Source organism: Corylus avellana, chromosome 10 (genome assembly GCF_965113065.1).
Source record: "Corylus avellana chromosome 10, dhCorAvel1.hap1.2, whole genome shotgun sequence".
Classification (NCBI taxonomy): domain Eukaryota; kingdom Viridiplantae; phylum Streptophyta; class Magnoliopsida; order Fagales; family Betulaceae; genus Corylus; species Corylus avellana.
Genome location: NC_142499.1, coordinates 680081 through 697924, shown reverse-complemented (window position 1 = coordinate 697924; position 17844 = coordinate 680081). Strand labels below are relative to the sequence as shown.

The window sequence follows — 17844 nt, the reverse complement described above, 5'->3', positions numbered from 1 at the left end:
TTTCACATATATTGGTATCTAATGAGTTTGCTCACTATATAACCCACATGTCCATGCATTATCCTAAAGATTATAAGTTTCAAGTAGACTTTGCCAACTTTCCTCAAATTCATCACACATCTGAAAATCATACAAACTCTTAATGCCATTGTGTTGAGCATGTGATCAAAGCTTTTCAAAAAGTTTTCTCATAATGTGCCATAAACAAGATCTATATCAGGTTATTGGAAGCACTCTTGCAATTGCAACTTTTTTAGCCTTATATTGATATGTTATAAATAACACCTTTTTTTTATTTATTTTTTATTTTTTAGCACTTAGAGCTCGGCTACTGATGCATTTGAACCATGTTGAAAACAACCAAACAAAGGCATCCATATCCTCACTTGATAGTAATCAAAACCCAAAAAGTATTAATTATCCATGATGATGCACTCCTACCAAATGAGCAAATGGCATTTGATATCTATTAGTCAAATATGTCATGTTAAATGTAATGACATCCCCTAAATATTTATACGCTGTCTTACTTTACGCATCAACCCAAACAAACATTTTTCAACCTACAATCATCATCTACGTTCATCACATAATAAAAACTATCATTTATTTCTTGCATTTTAATAAAATATTCGCGAAGTGCTTCAACACCTCATATGCCAAGCCAATGATATCTTGCTTTGTCAATATAATTTTGACAATCTTTCCCTCCAAATAAAAGATTCTTATTTGGATAAAGATTTGTATTGGATCCATATACAGAATGATAAATAAATAATGCTAGACCTATAATTAACCTACAAGTTACTAATACACGTCGATATGTAATTAGATGGATCATGGGAGGGTATTAATACTTCACTAACCTGCAATCACATTATAAATTAATAAGCAACATACTTATAATAAATTATGATAAATTAATAAAAGTAGACATCAGGGCCGGCCCTGAAAATTTCATACCTTGCTTGTCTGGGCCTGACAAAGCCCACACAAACATAATGAATTTCGAAAAGTTGGGACCGTTGAGTCAGTGTGAAACTTGTTGCGTGATTCCCAAGCCCACTCTTTCCTTAGGTAAAGAGGAAAAACAATTACAAGAAAAAAAAGTAAAAGCTGACTTGAATCATACGCTATGTACATTATATATAGCGGCTTTATTTGTTTTTCGTTCGCACTCACTCAGTTCCTCTAGATCCTTCGCCTGCGATTTCTCTAGCTCAAATGGCAGACGCCGCAAAAGATACGACGCAAGCGCCGCCCCAGAACGCACCGCCCCAGAATGTACCGCCGGTGAACGCACCGCCGAAGCGGTGGGGAGACGAAGAGGACGATCCTGTGGAGGAGCCGAGCTCGTCTTCTTCGAATTCAGTGGAGAAAGCCGCCTCGGAGCTGAAGGTCGAGGCCTTGACGATCAATGACGACGAGAGCAAAATCAACAAGTTCCTCAATGAGCCACAGGACTCTAACGTCACAACGGTACGATCACCCACCCAAGAAATATAAGAAAAATATAAGAGCGGAAAGATATTTATCCGAAACGAGAATTAGGATTGCGATCAACTAAATACGTCGGCCACATTTGATTTTGGGCTGTTTGTTTGTTGAGAATATATGCATGAAAATATCAGAAAGGTTATCTTGAATCTGAATATCTTATTTCTGTTTAGATTGAGAGGTTATAAGACAATTGGGTTTTGGTCAACTAAAAAAAAAAGAATATATGATTGAGAAGTTATAAATATCATATCTTTCATATTTGTCCTGAACTAAAATTGGGGTTTTTACCAACTAAACACTTTGCTATGGTTGATTTGGCGGTTTGGTTCTTGAGAATTGCAAGAAATTAAAAAAGTGGATGTTGAGCCTCAATCTCTTGTTTTTGCTTTCTTTTGATGTAATACGAGGAAGATACATGTTTGCTCTGTTTGATTTTGGGGATTGGTTATTGAAAGTATGTAGGAAAATAAAAGGATATAAATCTCTTGTTTCTGTTTTAGTTTAATATAATAGAAGGAAAATAGTTGTACAGGTTGATTTCATTTTTGGATACTAAATGAAAGTTTTAATTTTGATGAGAAACCAAGAATTAGGGTTTTGACCGTATAAGTAGTTTGCTCTTTAGGGATGCTCCAGTCTCTTGTTGCTGAGATCAATTTTACTTTTGATGCAGGTTACTGATACACCGTATGAATCTGCTAGTAGTTTTGAGGATTTAAACTTGTCACCAGAGCTGTTGAAGGGCTTGTATGTGGAGATGAAGTTCCAGAAGCCCAGCAAAATCCAGGGTATTAGTTTACCGATGATATTAAATCCTCCACACAAAGATTTGATAGCTCAGGCACATAATGGTTCTGGTAAGACTACTTGTTTTGTGCTTGGGATGTTGAGTCGCATTGATCCTAAGCTGAAGATGCCTCAAGCACTTTGTGTTTGTCCCACAAGAGAGCTGGCTATTCAGGTCAGGTTTTGCTCTTGTTATTTTGTTGCTTGATATTTATTTTTCAAAAAAATGTATAGAAAGGCCTGTTATGGGTAAACATTAAATGTTTTATTTTTCTACGTCCTTATCTCCAAAGCTTAGCAAAGAACCAAACACAACCTTTGATGAAATACTTTTGACGGTTCTGTCCTTAATATAATTTAGAAATGATCCGATTTTCTTAAAGTGCATTTTTGAAACTTGAACCAATGTGTTTGTTGAATTTCATGCTTTTGAACTTGAAAGAATTTATTCTAGTATGATATCCTTGGTTCACATTTTCTGGAGCTCAGATGGTAAACAAGAAGTTTTTGAAATGTATTCATTTGCTTTTGTGTCATACCACTAAATGAATTTTAACTGTATCTATCTGGCAGAACATGGAAGTTCTTCGGAAGATGGGGAAGTACACAGGTATAACTTCAGAGTGTGCTGTGCCAATGGATAGCAAACATTATGTGCCAATATCAAAACAACCGCCGATCTCAGCACAAGTAGTCATAGGAACTCCTGGTACGATCAAGAAATGGATGTTAAATAGGAAATTGGGCGTGACTAAAATCAAGATTCTTGTTTTTGATGAGGCTGATCACATGCTTGCCGAGGTAGATTTTATCTTGGTGATTATTTTTATATTTGGTGAAATTCATAGTATTATGATTACATCTAAAAAACTTCATTACTTGATTTTGTTTGTATCTAGATCTTTGGTTTGCTTGGGTGGACAGATTTATTTGTTTGGGACTATATGGTTAATCTTGTGGTATCTTGATTTTTAAACCATTTGGTTGAATTGCTTGTGTGCACTATTACTGCATGTGAAGATTATATATTCTCTATTTGTGTATCATATTACGTACTTTGAACCATGGCAACCTATAATTGGTCCTAGTCAGTTTAATTCAAGAGAAGATCAGTACTTTGGTTGAGTTGCGTGCATGTATGATTACTGTATGTGAAGATTATTTTTCTCTATTTATGTATCATATTTCGAACTTTGAACCGTGGCTACCTGAATTATTCAAGCAGGAATCTCATACAGTAATTGGTCCTTGTCAGTTGAATTCAAGAGCAGATCAGTATTTTGGATCACTAAAGAATTACGTAGTGTTTAAAACCAAACTTTGCTTCTTGGACATATATGAAGTTCATAAACAATGGTCACCACATACATATATTGATCTTTAGATAGAGATGCATAGGCATCAACTTGTTCCCATGTTGGGTTGGCTAATGCCTAATAGTGAAATATTGGTTGCTTGTTGAAGACAGAGCAGTGCTGGGTGGACGTAAAATGCCTACATTCACATTCAAATGAGACCAGTAGTTAATATTTTTTTTTGTAGCAGAAATATTTATGGGTTCCTGGGAAATTATGCCGGTCTAGCAGAAACAATTAGAGTGCACTAAGCTTGATACTTTACTGGTTGATCTTGAGTTTAGTTCACTTGCATTTATGGAAATGTTATTCTGTTGTCTCAGTACAATATATATTACATTTACAGTTGGGGAAAAGTTTTGGGGTTGGTCATTTTTTTTGGTTTTGGGGGGGGGGGGGGGGGGGGGGGGGGGGTTTAGGGGGATAAGGGGGTTTCAGTTGGATCATAAGGTACTAGGAAGTGTATTTGCTGGCTGGTACCTTATTGGAACTAATGTAATCATGTTTATTGGCACTTTTTTATAAAATTTCCTTATAAAAAAAAAATGAATACCAATTACATGCATGTTACTTCTTTCAAATGATTATTTGCTTTATTGTTATGGTAATACCTGCATGTGGATAATTGCTTTAAATTTAGTATGTAATCTTTTAATCTTTAGGTACATAAAATTGATTATTCATGCTCGTTTTGTTGATGTAGGACGGATTTAAGGACGATTCCTTGAGAATAAAGAAGGATATTGAAAAACTTAGTTCTCACTGCCAGGTTTGTTCAACTGACGTGGTTTATGTGTGTGGATATGTTCCTAATGAGCTTTGCTTAATGAGTCCTGGCTGTTTACTTTTGTTTATTTTTCTTAGTTAAATCTTCCAAGATTTTAAATTAGTTGTGAAGTTGGGTAGACCCGTTTAGTTTTAACCACTAATTTTAGATACAGTTCCCTATATGTGATGCTCAAAATTTCAGCATAGGTGTGGTGCCAGTGAGAATGATATCAAAGGTGATTGATGAAAATTATTTCCTAAAACTTTAGGGTAATAAGCACCTGAATAAATTCTAAAATTTGAACTGTCAGTGTATGAAATATTGTTGAGGGAATATAAACATCTCAAGTAAGGACTGTGCAAAAGTTCCCATAGAGAATAAAGGATTGAGAATTTTTTTTAAATATACACACTCACACACACACACAGATATTAATTATTTTTGAAGTAAAGATTGCATTAGATCTGTTGCAAACTTATTCATTACTCCTTTTGTTAGGTAAGGTTGTAGCTAGATTAGAGATTGATATTTGCGATAGTATTCCTCTATACGTTGCTTTGCATGTAGGTCTGCTTGATAATATCTCCCTTATTTCTATTCATCCTCAACTAGAGCCGTTGGCCATTCATAAAATCTTCTAATAAAAGGCAGTACATGTTTCTTTGTTTACGGGGTTTGTATGACTGTTTCTGTATGATGCGCTGATTAATCAATCATGCACAAAAGATTATGCTATTAGTTATGTTGACATAGATTTACTAGCATATGCAAGTTTCGATTTATCAGATATTTGATTGGTTATCTTGATCAACATATGAGTTTTTTGTCTAATTGAAACAAAAATGGTTGACTTGTTTTGATAACCAATTTGTTTTCAGGTTCTTCTGTTTTCTGCTACGTTTAATGAAAATGTCAAAAATTTTGTATCAAGGATAGTCAAAGACCATAATCAACTTTTTGTCAAAAAGGAAGAACTGTCTTTAGAGGCTGTGAAGCAGTACAAAGTTCGTTGTCCTGATGAACACACGAAGACTCTTGTGATTAAAGACAGAATACTTGAATTGGGAGAGAACCTGGGGCAGACAATTATATTTGTGCGTACGCGAAATAGTGCCAGCATATTGCACAAGGCACTTGTTGACCTTGGTTATGCAGTTACTACCATTCAAGGTGCTGTCAGTGCTGAAGACAGAGACAAAATAGTCCAAGAATTCAAAAATAACTTAACTAAAGTTCTTATATCAACGGATCTCCTTGCCCGAGGCTTTGACCAGCAACAGGTGCTTCCCCCCACTCCTTTTTCGGGGAAAAAAAAAACTCTCTTCAACTCTTCTCTGTTAATATGATGAGGTGCTTTAAATTTAACATGCTGAGAATTTTTTTCTGCAGGTCAATCTGGTCATTAACTATGATCTTCCAGTGAAGCATGAAACCACGGAGCCTGATTATGAGGTGTACTTGCATAGGATTGGAAGGGCAGGGCGATTTGGCCGCAAGGGTGAGTTTTTCATGTTTCAGGACTTTGTTTTCTTCACAATGCTTGGCTAGCTTGACTCAAAGCATGATCTTTTAGTTCTAGTTCATTTTATTTGGAGTAATTTTCTGTAAATCACACTTTTGTGGTAATTATCAAACATTCTGTACATTATATATATAGTATGATACTTTGGGTATGTTATATATTTTAAGGACTTGCTAATACAAGTCAGGGAGAGGTTAGCATGCCCTAAACTTGTTTATTGCATGTCCAAGCCGTGTCTTTTCTAAAAACAAAAACATTATCAAATAATTCAAAATACAATACAAAACACTCATCAGAACACAAAAACAGTTTTCACATTTATGTCGTATCAAAACACTTTTTTAAACAAAAAACAAAAGACACCACCTTTTCTCCGGAGTGATGGGAGCTCTCCGTTGCATGACTTTGTTAATTGATCCCAACTCTCTTGATCATTTCTTAACTTTTAATTTCTGAATATACTATTGAAATGTGAAATCGAATAGCTAACCAGATCTATTTGAACCTTACAGGAGCTGTATTTAACTTGCTGTGTGGTAATAGGGATGAGACGCTCATGTCAAAAATTGAGCAGTATTTTGGCTCCAAAGTCGTAGAGGTAATTTGTACTCCCTCTTCCTTTTTCTTGTTTATGTTTTTACACTATGTTTTGGCTTTTGTAGTTCTAAATTATATTTTTTCACTGTTTTTGCAGGTGAAATCTTGGGATAGTGATGAAGATTTCAACAATGCCCTTAAGGCGGCGGGATTGTCGTGATGATCCTGAGTTTCACTCATAGGGCCTTGTCCCTCGGCATTGTTTAATATTGTTTTTGGTTAATGTTTTCGTTTTTTTATTGGAGCCCTATTCTGTATATGCTAACGCAATAGGAAGTTTTTTGATCTACAATCAAGTTTGCATTTGTAATTTGGCTTCTTATGCCATTATTTGTACATCAAGTTTCTACAAATAAGTTTGAGTTTTGCAATTGGGTTTCTTGTGTTTCATAATATATTGAGTAATGCCATTTAGTTAGATTATTATAATTGTCATATGATGACGTGTTTCTTTTTACAAAGTGAAATACTAGTTTTTTTTCAAAAAATTTCTCCAAATTTTGCTTCTCAAATGAATACCATCCCTAGATCACATGGGATGGAAATAGATCATTTGGGAATAAATTTATCTTAGCATTTCGCTTTCACAAAACCTTTGGTGATCCAAAGACCAGCCTATGATTTTTCTTTTTGCAAAACCCTCGGTGATTTAAAGGTTAATTTTTATTATCATGTTATCTTAGTTTTGGTATTTAGTAGTTAATTACATGGTTAGACTACTTACAAAAAGCAAAATAAATGTTTGATACTTTCCTACTCACAAATTACCTTTCTTACTAATATATGGACAAAATTATTCTCTAAATTTGGTTGAGGAAATTTGTTCAATTCAATCTATTAACTTAATATGTATTCTTAGAGCATGTGAAATTATGTCTAAATTTAATAGAGCATTGTGATTCTAATTTGTTACTTTGTTTTTTGTTTTCCTTTTGAGAATAACTTCAATCAGAACTTGGTATAAATTATCATATTTACAGTGCCCAATAAAAAATTAGAATATTTAATAAAACACCATATTTCCATTTTCCTTCTAATCTCTCGTTTCCTCTAATGACTCAACTTCTCATTGACTCTGCTTCCAAACTCCAAAGTCTATATGGAATATTTAATTTTTTATTATTTATTCCTAGATTAACAATAATTAGTCATGAGAGAGATTTTTAAATGTACACACGTATTATATTAAACACACTTGGTGGATTGCACGTCCCAAGTAGTGCCCTTCCACTCCCACTCGTGTATATATGTATCCCTTTGGAATGCTGCTCATCTCTGCCCAATTTTGGAGATTCTTCACAAAGAAACACTTGCTTTGGAGAGAGACAGAGAAGAGAGATGGGAGGTGTTGTGTTGGTGATAATTGCAGCATCACTTCTAATGGGTTGCACCAATTTAGGTGTAGCTCAGAAGGAATCCGGGGTCATGCATGTAGGTGGAAAGGTACTGTGCCAGGATTGCACTCAGGGATGGCACGAATGGGTTCATGGTGGCAAGCCCATCAAAGGTATGTCATTAAGGAATTATAACTAATCTCTCTCTCAAATCCATACATTTTTGTTAATTTTGTGTCTAATAACGATGGAGATTTTCTCGGTTGGAGACCACTCCTCATGAAGTGAAGATTCCTAATTCGAATCTCTTTTTCCTATCCCTATCACTCTTCTTGTGTGGATATCAAATTTAAAAATATTTTCCCTATCCCTCTCCTTGTGGATATGTCAAAATATATATATATATGGAGATTAGCTGCAATTTCAATTTAGATGGCCCTATATGGTGCCGGAGCACACTTTTTTTAGTGACGTTTTACTGTTTGACACGTTACCATTTGGTGATGTTTTGAAAACCAGGTACTGTAGACACATCACAAAAGCTCGAATTTTTTGTAGTAATAGGCCATACACCCAAGCTACTGAGGATAAGTAGTAGCCTCACACTTGCCCATGAGATTAGTGGGCAGATGGACCTGTACCTATCTCTCACGGAGGGTTGTTCGAATTGACTATAATTCGGTTAGCAAATTGCAGTCAATCCTCGCTCGTCTAATAAAGTATTGAGTCCATTGATTGACTCATATTTGGCTTAGCTACTGTAAAAAAAATATTACAAAAGATCTTTTGTAATTTTTTTGTTAAAATATTGATTAAGTAATTAAACTTACCTCTTATTATCAGCTTAATTTGTTGAAATAAATGGTAATTTAGCATGGTATCAAAGCCAAAGGTCCTAGGATCAAACCTTTGAAATAAGTGGTGATTAATTAACATTTTTAACATAATAGATTCAATTTCAAATTTTTCGAAAGATGGTAGAGTTATTATATCTAGACAATTTAAAAAATTATACCCAAGCTAAATCCGATTGGCCTCATCAAGTAATAAAGGGTTGAAACCATTGATTGACGCCATGAAATAATATGTGTAAATTGGGGTTGTTGCAGGTTGCAAGGTATCAATAACATGCATGGATGAAAGAAGTAGAGTTGTGTATTATGCGAGTGATTTGACCGATGAATTGGGCCAATTTGACATCGCTGTAAACAAATACGTACACGGGAAGGAACTCAAAGCCAAGCTATGCTCTGTGAGACTGGTGTCGTCACCGGAACCAACTTGCAACATTCTCACAGACTTCGCTGGTGGCCGGCGAGGAGTGAAGCTCAACCAACCGACGTTGGTGTACCGAGATGTGATTAAATACATGCTAGGCCCATTTTACTTTACAAACCCATTGTGTGAAGAACCCAATACCAACGAATAATCGGGTGATAGCCATGGGAAGCCCACTATTAATGATGTTTATGATGAAATATCGTTTTTTCTTAAGTTATTGTGTTTTTCTTCTTCAAAATTCTATACGTTTTCTAATTACTTGTGACGACTTTAAATATTTGTGGCATGAATAATTAAGTGGACGATTATTGCGAGTTCAACCATTGATTATTCGAATACAATAGATGAGATCTTGGAGTTTTGTGAATATTTTGTATTTTAAGAATAAAAAAAATAAAAGACAGAAACAAGAAAATTTTATAAAATAGACGCAAAAATCCAAATTGTTTTGCCCTTAAAGACGGTGTATTATCTATAACCTTCTCGTAATGATAAAGTGTAAAATATAATTACTTGTTGGTATGTGTTGGTATGTGATCGAAATCACCTTACCCACTAAAAATATTTGAACATCATCCAATTATATGTTCACACGTGCTAATAAATTGTAAAATATTATAGACTTCTTATATTCCCGTTTAGAAAAACAAACACCGGAGCAAATTTGGACATTGTGGAAGGCATTAGAGAGGCTATACAATATTTTAGATCTTTGAGGATTGCTCATGTAAAGAGATATGTCAATTCTGATGCACATGGTTTAAGCCACAACGACAATTACCCATGTCATAGATCAAGTTGATTAGAAGAAATATTGAATTACATATTTACATATATGGTATTAATGAGGGAGCAATATGCCCGTTGATGTTTGATTTTTCAGTAAGTACAAAATTTATATTACCCACTCATCTTCAAACATCCAAGTGTCTTTATTTGTTGACACCCTCTCGTTTGAAGACCACGTGGAAAAACATTAGCCGCCTAAAAGCCCATATAAGGTACGTCCCTCTAAAGCCTTCAAGAAGGCCCAGAGCCCAGAGACTCCCACTCGTGTTCGAACATGGCGACCCGGCTCGCGCGAACAACCGCGACATCTCCGAGAACATGGTATCTGATCCGGAGATCGGCGGCGCTAGTGGCCAGTGGTGGGTCCAGCCCTAGGTGGGCCTCCTCCTCCTCCTCTTCTTCATCAAAATTGTCACCGTCGTCATCGTCGAGCACATCTTCCAAGGCAGAGAAGAAGCTTGTGGACCGTCTATCGACCGTCATAGACGCCGTCAACGATCGTAAACTCCCTCCTGAGCTTCGTGGCCAACGCAACTCTGTCAGGTCCTCCTCCTCATCCCTGTCTCCTTTATTCATATATATGTCTATGGGTGTATTAGAAGCTGAAATACTAAACAACTTTTTCCAAGTCCATTTAAAAAGGAATTGGGTTTGTCAAATTCTTTTCCTTTTTTTTTTTTTTTTTCCCCAGTTTAATCACGCAATTCAAACGTGTATCTGAGAATTTGGGTTCATTTTTAATCAATCATCATGTAATGGGTGTTCTTGTGTTCTTCTCTATTGACGCAAAATTCTGGTTTGGTCTGGGTCTGGGTCTGGTGACGTTTGTGGGTGTGATTTGGGCAGATCAGAAACTGATATAATAAACGTTGTGGAGCAAAGAATATGGCACTCCATGGAAGAAGGGCAGTTTGAGAATTTACCGGGGAAAGGAAAACCACTCAACCTTAGCACAAATCCTCATGCCGACCCAGCAGAAGACACCTTGTATAGAATCCTTTCAAAGAACGGGTGCGCGCCGGAGTGGGTTGAACTAAACAAAGAAATAAGGAATCAGATATCGGAATGGCGATCGGCGTTGAAGAGAGCTTGGGGAAGTAGATGCAATGGAGATTCCTCTAAATGGGTTGAGACTTCAGAGGCTCTAAAACTTCAATTACGGGGTATCAATGATAAGGTGAGAGCCTTTAATTATCCACATACACCTTCCAGTCTCTGCTTCTCAAAAATTGCCATGATCACTATGTTGCTTGTCAGCATTGTTGGGAATATATGAGATGTTGTTTGGATGTTTGGATGTTGTTTGGATGTTCGCAGGTTTTCCGGCATAACCTGATTGTTCCGTTTGGCCGACAAATGTGTGGACTGAAGTGGGAGAAGGAGATGGATCGCATAAAAGAGTGATCTTCTATCTCCTTCTTGTTCCAAGAAGGTTGTAATCAATCTAAATGTTGGCTTTTCTCTAGAGGAACTGGATATATGGTATCATGTACGTTAATGACCGTTGGCAACTGCTTTGTTCTTTTATGCTCATTACAGTTGAAACGATTTTGTAGAACAAGTTTCCACCAGTATCCAGAGACTGTGATCAGGACTCGACTAATTGAGAGATGTGAAGTAATGGTAACACATCACCCTTAATTTATGTACATTCCATTGTAAGAACTACAATTATAGAAATATCTTTAAGTTTACATCTCTTAATACAAATTAATATAATGATAGAAATGTTGACTAAATGATCAAGGAACAAATATCTTTGAACTGAGCTGCAGGCTCCTAGTTGCAACATCTCTTGCTGAAGTCACATGCCATCTGCAAATATATACATAGACATATTGTAACGCCCTGATATTTGAACTAGCAAAATCGAAGCGGAAACTATCAGTTTCCACGTGACGTTACTACATCAGATATATAATTGTACAGCGGAGTATATTTTTTTCCTTCTTCTATGACCTAAGAATAACTTGCACAACACATATGAGCTGACTGAAATACTTCGAGCTAATATATTATTTAATAAAAATAGAAATATGATTTTCATTACAACGCATGTATACACTTGGTGTACCAAATATATATTACAGACGACACCAAATCAATATAGTAATATTCATCAAGTTTACACACATCACAATATATAATAAAAGCGATTAACATAAATGAAACATGCTCCTTAGAGGTAAGCATCAACCCTCTAAGCATCAACCCTATTGCAGCAGATGGTCTATCAACCATCAAAGGGACCAACGTCATCTTCATCCTCAATCTCTTTTCCCGAGTCGAAGTGAGTAATTTATTTTCCTATAAATAAAGATTAAAAGACTAATTTAGAAAGAGTGAGTTTAAAGACTTAAAATATATAATAATGAATGACTTGCAGTGGTGGAGCCACTTGAGGCTTTGGGGGTGCCAAAGCTTTAAATTTCTTTTTTTTTTTTTTTTTTTTTTTTTTTTTTTTTTGCTCTTATCCCACCCAAGTTTCATAGGCACTCCCAAAAAAAAGGAAAAAAAAAAAAATTCTCTCCTACTTACACAAGTTACCACTCGGCACCCTAAAAAAAAATTTTAATGGCACCTCCAATATGAATTGTCTAGCTCCACCACTGATGAGTTGCAAATGCAGCGTAGTAATAGATTAGTTTGTGTTTTATGATAATCTTTCTTCAGACCTCTTGTTTGAGAAAGCATGAATATTGAACACCAAAAGAAAGCTCTAGACCTTCTTAGACTTGTCTCCCTCACATCAAAGGGACCAACGCTGCCCTCATCCTCATATTCCATCATTTTCCCTGCATCAAGGCCCAAGTGAGTAATCTATTTTCCTAGAAATAAAGATTAAAAGACTAATTTAGAAAGAGTAAGTTTAACGACATAAAATATATAATAATTGTAAGTTCTTGTTGGCATAATTCGGTAAACAAAATGGTGATCAAAAGTGCTGCCATTCGGACGAGAAGAAAGGCCGTCCGGACGCTCGAAGAATTTTATTTTTCCCAAGAGCCTCGTCTGCAATCTTGTTTGCAAGCCTGTCTGGACGAGCTTGATAAACAAGAATTCCTGAGAGCCTCGTCTGCAGTCTTGTCTGAACCCCGACCGAACGCCTATGTTATTTTTCGTCTGATGACTTTTATTAAAAATGTCATATCTAGAGTTCCAGGCCTCTGATTGGAGCAATCTTTACGGCGTTAGAAAGCTAACTCAAAGATCTACAAAGTCATTTTTCACGAGGTTCAGCTAATTCCAATGTTTACTAGGTTAAAATGGGCCATAAAGAGAAGACTACAAAGCTTAGCGGAATGACTCGTGTGCAATCTCGTCCGGACAAGATTGCATACGGCCATGTGTTAAAAAACACGGTATAGCCGTGTTTTGTTGCCCCGGACGGCACATGTTCCCGTCCGAACGCCGCGTACCTGTAACAGTTTTAAATGAATATAAACTATTTCCTAGGTCTAGAGATGATGGGGCTATTATAAATACACATCTATACAAAGAGAGATGTACAAATTTCTTCCCTAGAATTCGTCAAAGGCTGAGCTAAGAATGATCATATGTTGTGAGCTATAAACCGTTACTCTTAGAGTATATTTGTTAATTTGATTATGTGCATTGATTAAGAAGTCTATCGGAAGGATCCGGTAAAGAAGAATCATGTTGAAGAAGATTGTGAGGAAGGAGAAAAGTTATAGGCTTGTCGATCTTACAAAGTCAAGGTTTTGCAAAGGGTTGTAAGTGTTCCTAATGTCTATAATCTCTAGATAATCTTTTGATAGTGATTTCCTAGGTTTGGCTATCCCGAAGAGGTTTTACTTTTAGATTGGTTTCTAAAATGTTTCATCTTCGTGACCAAAATATCTATGTCTGCCTCTTTATCGTTTTACATATTTTGGTGCTTGAATTGTTTATTGCATCCTATTATTAATTTCGCATAAATTGTGATAAACACGTTTTTAGGAGTCAACATAGCGTTTTTCAATAATGAATGAATTGCAAATGCAACGTAGTGACAGATTAGTTTGTGTTTTATGATAATCTTTCTTCAAACCACTCGTTTAGAAAAACAATAATACTTAAACACTAAAAGAGAGCTCTAGGCCATCTCTGACTTGCCCAGCTCCCTCTCAATCTCTCTATACTCTCCCTCTGTTCTCTCGATCTCCTCTCTGTTCTCCCCCCTCTCGTCTGCTCTCACCCTTGTTGCTGGTAGGGGTATATATAGGGAAAAACGAAGAAGAAAAGAAGAAAAAAGAAAAGAAAGAAGAAAGGAGGTCGGCGGCAGGGGTATAAGGGGAAAGGGGAAAAGAGCGAAAGAAAGAAAAAGTAAAATAATAAGGTGTGTGTTAATTTAAGGGGTGTGGTGTATTTTATAAAACCCATTTTTCGTAATGGTCCTATTAAACCACTTATCTAAACCTCAAATCATCATATTAATTGTCATTATCCTTATTCTAACTTATTGACTATTATTCTGATATCAATTAACACCCTTAGTATCCAATCTGTCTAATTAAATCACTGTCAACTCTTAAATTACTCCATAACATAATTTATTAAAATCAGGGGAACCATTATATATTATATCAATATCCATATCAACTAGTAATTTCTTCAATAATTAATATTTTGCCTATTATGAATATTGAAATAGTCCCATCATCCAAATTACTACCTCATAAATCATATTAATAAAATCTGGGTTGCTACACATGTAAACTTAAGATGAGAACAAAAGAAGCGAAAGAAAAAATCGTGATTACAAAAGAAAAATAAACAAATATAACTTGAATAAACAGTATAAACGATTGATATTGAAATGTTAGAGAGTGCAATCTTACCAACACTTAAATGTCATGTTTGGATGATCTTCTAGCTGTAGAACCTTCAGTATATGAGCAATCTTGGACTGATCTAATTGAGGACAACCTTCAATCGTCAATTCTCTTAGCGCAGTGAGACGATCCATCCCCTCCGGAAGAGATGACAACTTGGAGCAATAACTAATCTCAAGTGTCTGAAGTGATTTCATGCTTGGCAGCCACTCCGGTAAGGCCATGAAGTTGTCACAATGTGAAATACATAGGTACTGCAAAGTGTTAGCACATCCATGGAGCCATTGCGGCAAAACCTCCAACTTTGGTAAATGGAAAATCTCCAATTTTTTAAGGCTCAACTTGATATCCCTATTGTCTTTTTCTTCCAGCAAACTAAGCAAGCTGCACCTTGCAATTGTAAGGGTCTCTAAGGCAGATAGGTGCTTGATATCATGTGTCAAAGAGGTCAAGGTCGGACACATTGACACAACCAATGTCTGAAGGTTGGTAAGGCAGACGTCCATCCCTTGAAATAAAATTTGTAGTCTCCTAGACTTATTTATGAGCAAAAACCGAAGAGAATTCAAGCATATACCATTCTCAAACAAGCACGTGTTAAGTGTTGCTACCGTCAAATATCTAAGATTGATCATCTTTCGTATATCTTTAGGCAACTGCTCAAGCCTCACACAACTTTGAAGTAGTAAAGTTTGCAAATTATACAGCTTGCAAATGGAATTAGGAAGTTTGCTGATGTGGTAATTCCCAACAAGGTTCAGATATCTCAAATGCTTCAAAGTACCAATAGAGCTTGGCAGCACCGCAAAATGTGAATTAATTAAATCAAGCATCCGCAAGTACTTGAATTTCGAGATACATGCTTCAACTAAGGCGGACTTTTTTTGGTAAGTTGGGATCAAAGTGGTCCGCACACCACTACTTAACTTGTAAAAGTAATTTGGGACTTGTAGACCATTGTGTAAAAATAACAAATGACGAACTGTTCCAGCAATCTTTTGTGTGCAAGATTCGATTGTTGAACACTCTTCTTCTGCAACCTTGAGTGCTAGATCATGGACAAGATCGTGCATTTTAAACCTATAGCACCAAGAGTAATTCTCAACATCTTGGAAGAAAGATTTGGACAACAACTCCTTGATATACATGTTGCCAACATCTTCCAACTCTTGATTAGGCATTTTATTAAGGAGTCCATGCGCCATCCAAAATGCAATCAACTTGCCACTTTCGAATAAATAATCCTTTGGGAAAAGAGAACACAAGGTAAAACATTGCTTCAACTGAGATGGCATTTGATCATAGCTTAGTTTTAATGCAGGTAAAATATCACCCTCCTTTTGTTCTAATTCCCATATCTCATTATATCTCACAAATTTCCACTCTCGTTCATCAACCTTTGAGAAAAGTAGACTTCCTAAAGTCCTTATTGCCAATGGAACTCCTTTACATTCTTTCACAATTTCTTTTCCAATTTCTACGAGTCTTGAATATTGTTTGTCTTCCCCTTCCTTAAATGCCCATTTCACAAATAAAAACAAACAATCATCGTAGGATAAGCCTCCTAAAGTGTATGCGGGATCAGTACTCACAATGGAAGCAACCTTATTACTGCGTGTTGTCACTAAAATTTTACTTTCCTCTGAACCACCAATTAACAACCCTTTCAACTCATTCCATTTACGATGATCCTCATTACAAACATCATCTAAAACAAGTAGAAACTTCTTTTTCTCTAAAGAGTCTCTTAATTTCTTTGGCCACAAATCTACACCCAACGTCTCATCAATTGCACCAGTTGCAGATTTAAGGATTTCTTTTATTAATCTAGGAATATCAAAATCCTCAGACACACAAACCCACATTCTCAATTCGAAATGACCAGCTACACGTTTATCATCGTATACCAACTTAGCAATTGTGGTCTTCCCCAACCCTCCTAATGCAACTATAGGAATTACATTGTCATGTCTGTTAGAATCAGGTTGCGTCAAAAGACTTATTATTTGTTCTTTATCATCATTCCTACCGATGACATCTAAAGGGGGAACAAATGAGTAGGTCAAGTCCCGCCTCCTCCAGTGCATCACATGATCATGTCGTTCTGTGAGATTAAAATTATGCTTATGAGCTACAATCTTACCTAACTTCTCACTAATGTCCTTGATTTTGTGACTCAGTTTATGACGAAATGCTAGGGCACGAGAACATGAAAAGAAATCACATACCTTTCTGCTAGTGCTCCCATATGTTGTGACCACTTGCTTCCTTAAAACTTCGCACTCAACTTCATCCAACACATCTTCGACATCATAAAAAATATCTCTGAGCAGCCTTAGCCAGATGCTCAGTGCGTAATTGGTAGCTTGCTTCACTTCAGCATCCAAGAGCACGGCTTTAATGATGGCCATGGTGAGCTCAAGCTCTCTCAGCTCGTTTTTGACGTTCGATACCAAGCAGAACTCTTCGTAAGCAAAGGATCCTAGCTTCTCCAAGATCCTTTCTGCGATGCCAAAGACAAGTTCAGGCATGTTGTTGACTTGGTCGAGGAGATGAAGTTATTGGTTGATGTTTCTTTGCTAAATTGGGATGAGAGGGGGGCTTGTGAAGATGGTGAACTAATCAAATGCCTATATAGGAAGGTTTTTTTTTTTTTTCCTAATTGCTTGGTTAATTCAAGTACGTATTCCTTCTCTATTTCATAAAAATGCGATCAAGAGCTTTGGAGTGTAAGGGGGTGCTTCTTTACTCTCCTTTTGTCTCACTCATTCTCTTGTACATATTCTTTTCCAATTATTATCATTTTCTTACTCTTTTATATTCTCCTAGTGGAAGCAGAGAAGTATATATTCTTTTTGTTTTTGTTATCCTATTTTTATTCTTGGAGTGACTACGCATGTGCCTTGTGAAATTCCGACGTATAGGAACATGCTTCAACGGACTTCTATTTTCTGCTCAAAATTCACTTTTTGGATGGGTTTAGTGCATAACAATATTCTTTTTGTAAGTGTCAACTGACGACACACGTTATTTTGTTAAGGTTAAGGTCACGGGTGAAATACAGTCCGGATCGAAA

General features: G+C 36.2%; 4 protein-coding genes across 4 annotated transcripts; 3 read left to right on the top strand and 1 right to left on the bottom strand.

The window, feature by feature from the left end:
- Nucleotides 1-1152: 1152 nt before the first annotated feature.
- LOC132191898 (DEAD-box ATP-dependent RNA helicase 38) lies at nucleotides 1153-6894 on the top strand. Its single transcript, XM_059607025.2, has 8 exons — nucleotides 1153-1479; nucleotides 2174-2461; nucleotides 2860-3087; nucleotides 4345-4410; nucleotides 5289-5690; nucleotides 5800-5908; nucleotides 6445-6530; nucleotides 6627-6894. The coding sequence occupies exons 1-8, from the start codon at nucleotides 1225-1227 to the stop codon at nucleotides 6687-6689; spliced, it is 1497 nt and encodes a 498-aa protein (XP_059463008.2). The 5' UTR covers nucleotides 1153-1224; the 3' UTR covers nucleotides 6690-6894.
- Nucleotides 6895-7867: 973 nt separating this feature from the next.
- Nucleotides 7868-9292, top strand: LOC132191611 (Pollen Ole e 1 allergen and extensin family protein). The gene is made up of 2 exons (XM_059606697.2): nucleotides 7868-8036; nucleotides 8973-9292. Exons 1-2 carry the CDS (start codon nucleotides 7868-7870, stop codon nucleotides 9290-9292), a joined length of 489 nt encoding a protein of 162 aa, XP_059462680.2.
- Nucleotides 9293-10162: 870 nt separating this feature from the next.
- Nucleotides 10163-11536, top strand: LOC132192312 (Tetratricopeptide repeat (TPR)-like superfamily protein). The gene is made up of 3 exons (XM_059607609.2): nucleotides 10163-10476; nucleotides 10780-11110; nucleotides 11251-11536. The coding sequence occupies exons 1-3, from the start codon at nucleotides 10208-10210 to the stop codon at nucleotides 11335-11337; spliced, it is 687 nt and encodes a 228-aa protein (XP_059463592.2). The 5' UTR covers nucleotides 10163-10207; the 3' UTR covers nucleotides 11338-11536.
- Nucleotides 11537-14268: 2732 nt separating this feature from the next.
- On the bottom strand, nucleotides 14269-17496 carry LOC132191610 (putative disease resistance protein RGA1). Its single transcript, XM_088511310.1, has one exon. The coding sequence runs from the start codon at nucleotides 17297-17299 to the stop codon at nucleotides 14771-14773; it is 2529 nt and encodes an 842-aa protein (XP_088367436.1). The 5' UTR covers nucleotides 17300-17496; the 3' UTR covers nucleotides 14269-14770.
- Nucleotides 17497-17844: the final 348 nt, after the last annotated feature.

Excerpts from the sequence above, each read along its gene's own strand:
- LOC132191898 (XM_059607025.2), top strand. The coding sequence starts at position 1,225 with ATGGCAGACGCCGCAAAAGATACGACGCAAGCGCCGCCCCAGAACGCA. Across the intron at positions 2,462-2,859 it reads CAAGAGAGCTGGCTATTCAG|AACATGGAAGTTCTTCGGAA; the intron begins GTCAGGTTTTGC and ends TCTATCTGGCAG. Across the intron at positions 5,691-5,799 it reads GAGGCTTTGACCAGCAACAG|GTCAATCTGGTCATTAACTA; the intron begins GTGCTTCCCCCC and ends TTTTTTCTGCAG.
- LOC132191611 (XM_059606697.2), top strand. The coding sequence starts at position 7,868 with ATGGGAGGTGTTGTGTTGGTGATAATTGCAGCATCACTTCTAATGGGT. Across the intron at positions 8,037-8,972 it reads TGGTGGCAAGCCCATCAAAG|GTTGCAAGGTATCAATAACA; the intron begins GTATGTCATTAA and ends GGGTTGTTGCAG.
- LOC132192312 (XM_059607609.2), top strand. The coding sequence starts at position 10,208 with ATGGCGACCCGGCTCGCGCGAACAACCGCGACATCTCCGAGAACATGG. Across the intron at positions 10,477-10,779 it reads GGCCAACGCAACTCTGTCAG|ATCAGAAACTGATATAATAA; the intron begins GTCCTCCTCCTC and ends TGATTTGGGCAG. Across the intron at positions 11,111-11,250 it reads TACGGGGTATCAATGATAAG|GTTTTCCGGCATAACCTGAT; the intron begins GTGAGAGCCTTT and ends GGATGTTCGCAG.
- LOC132191610 (XM_088511310.1), bottom strand. The coding sequence starts at position 17,299 with ATGCCTGAACTTGTCTTTGGCATCGCAGAAAGGATCTTGGAGAAGCTA.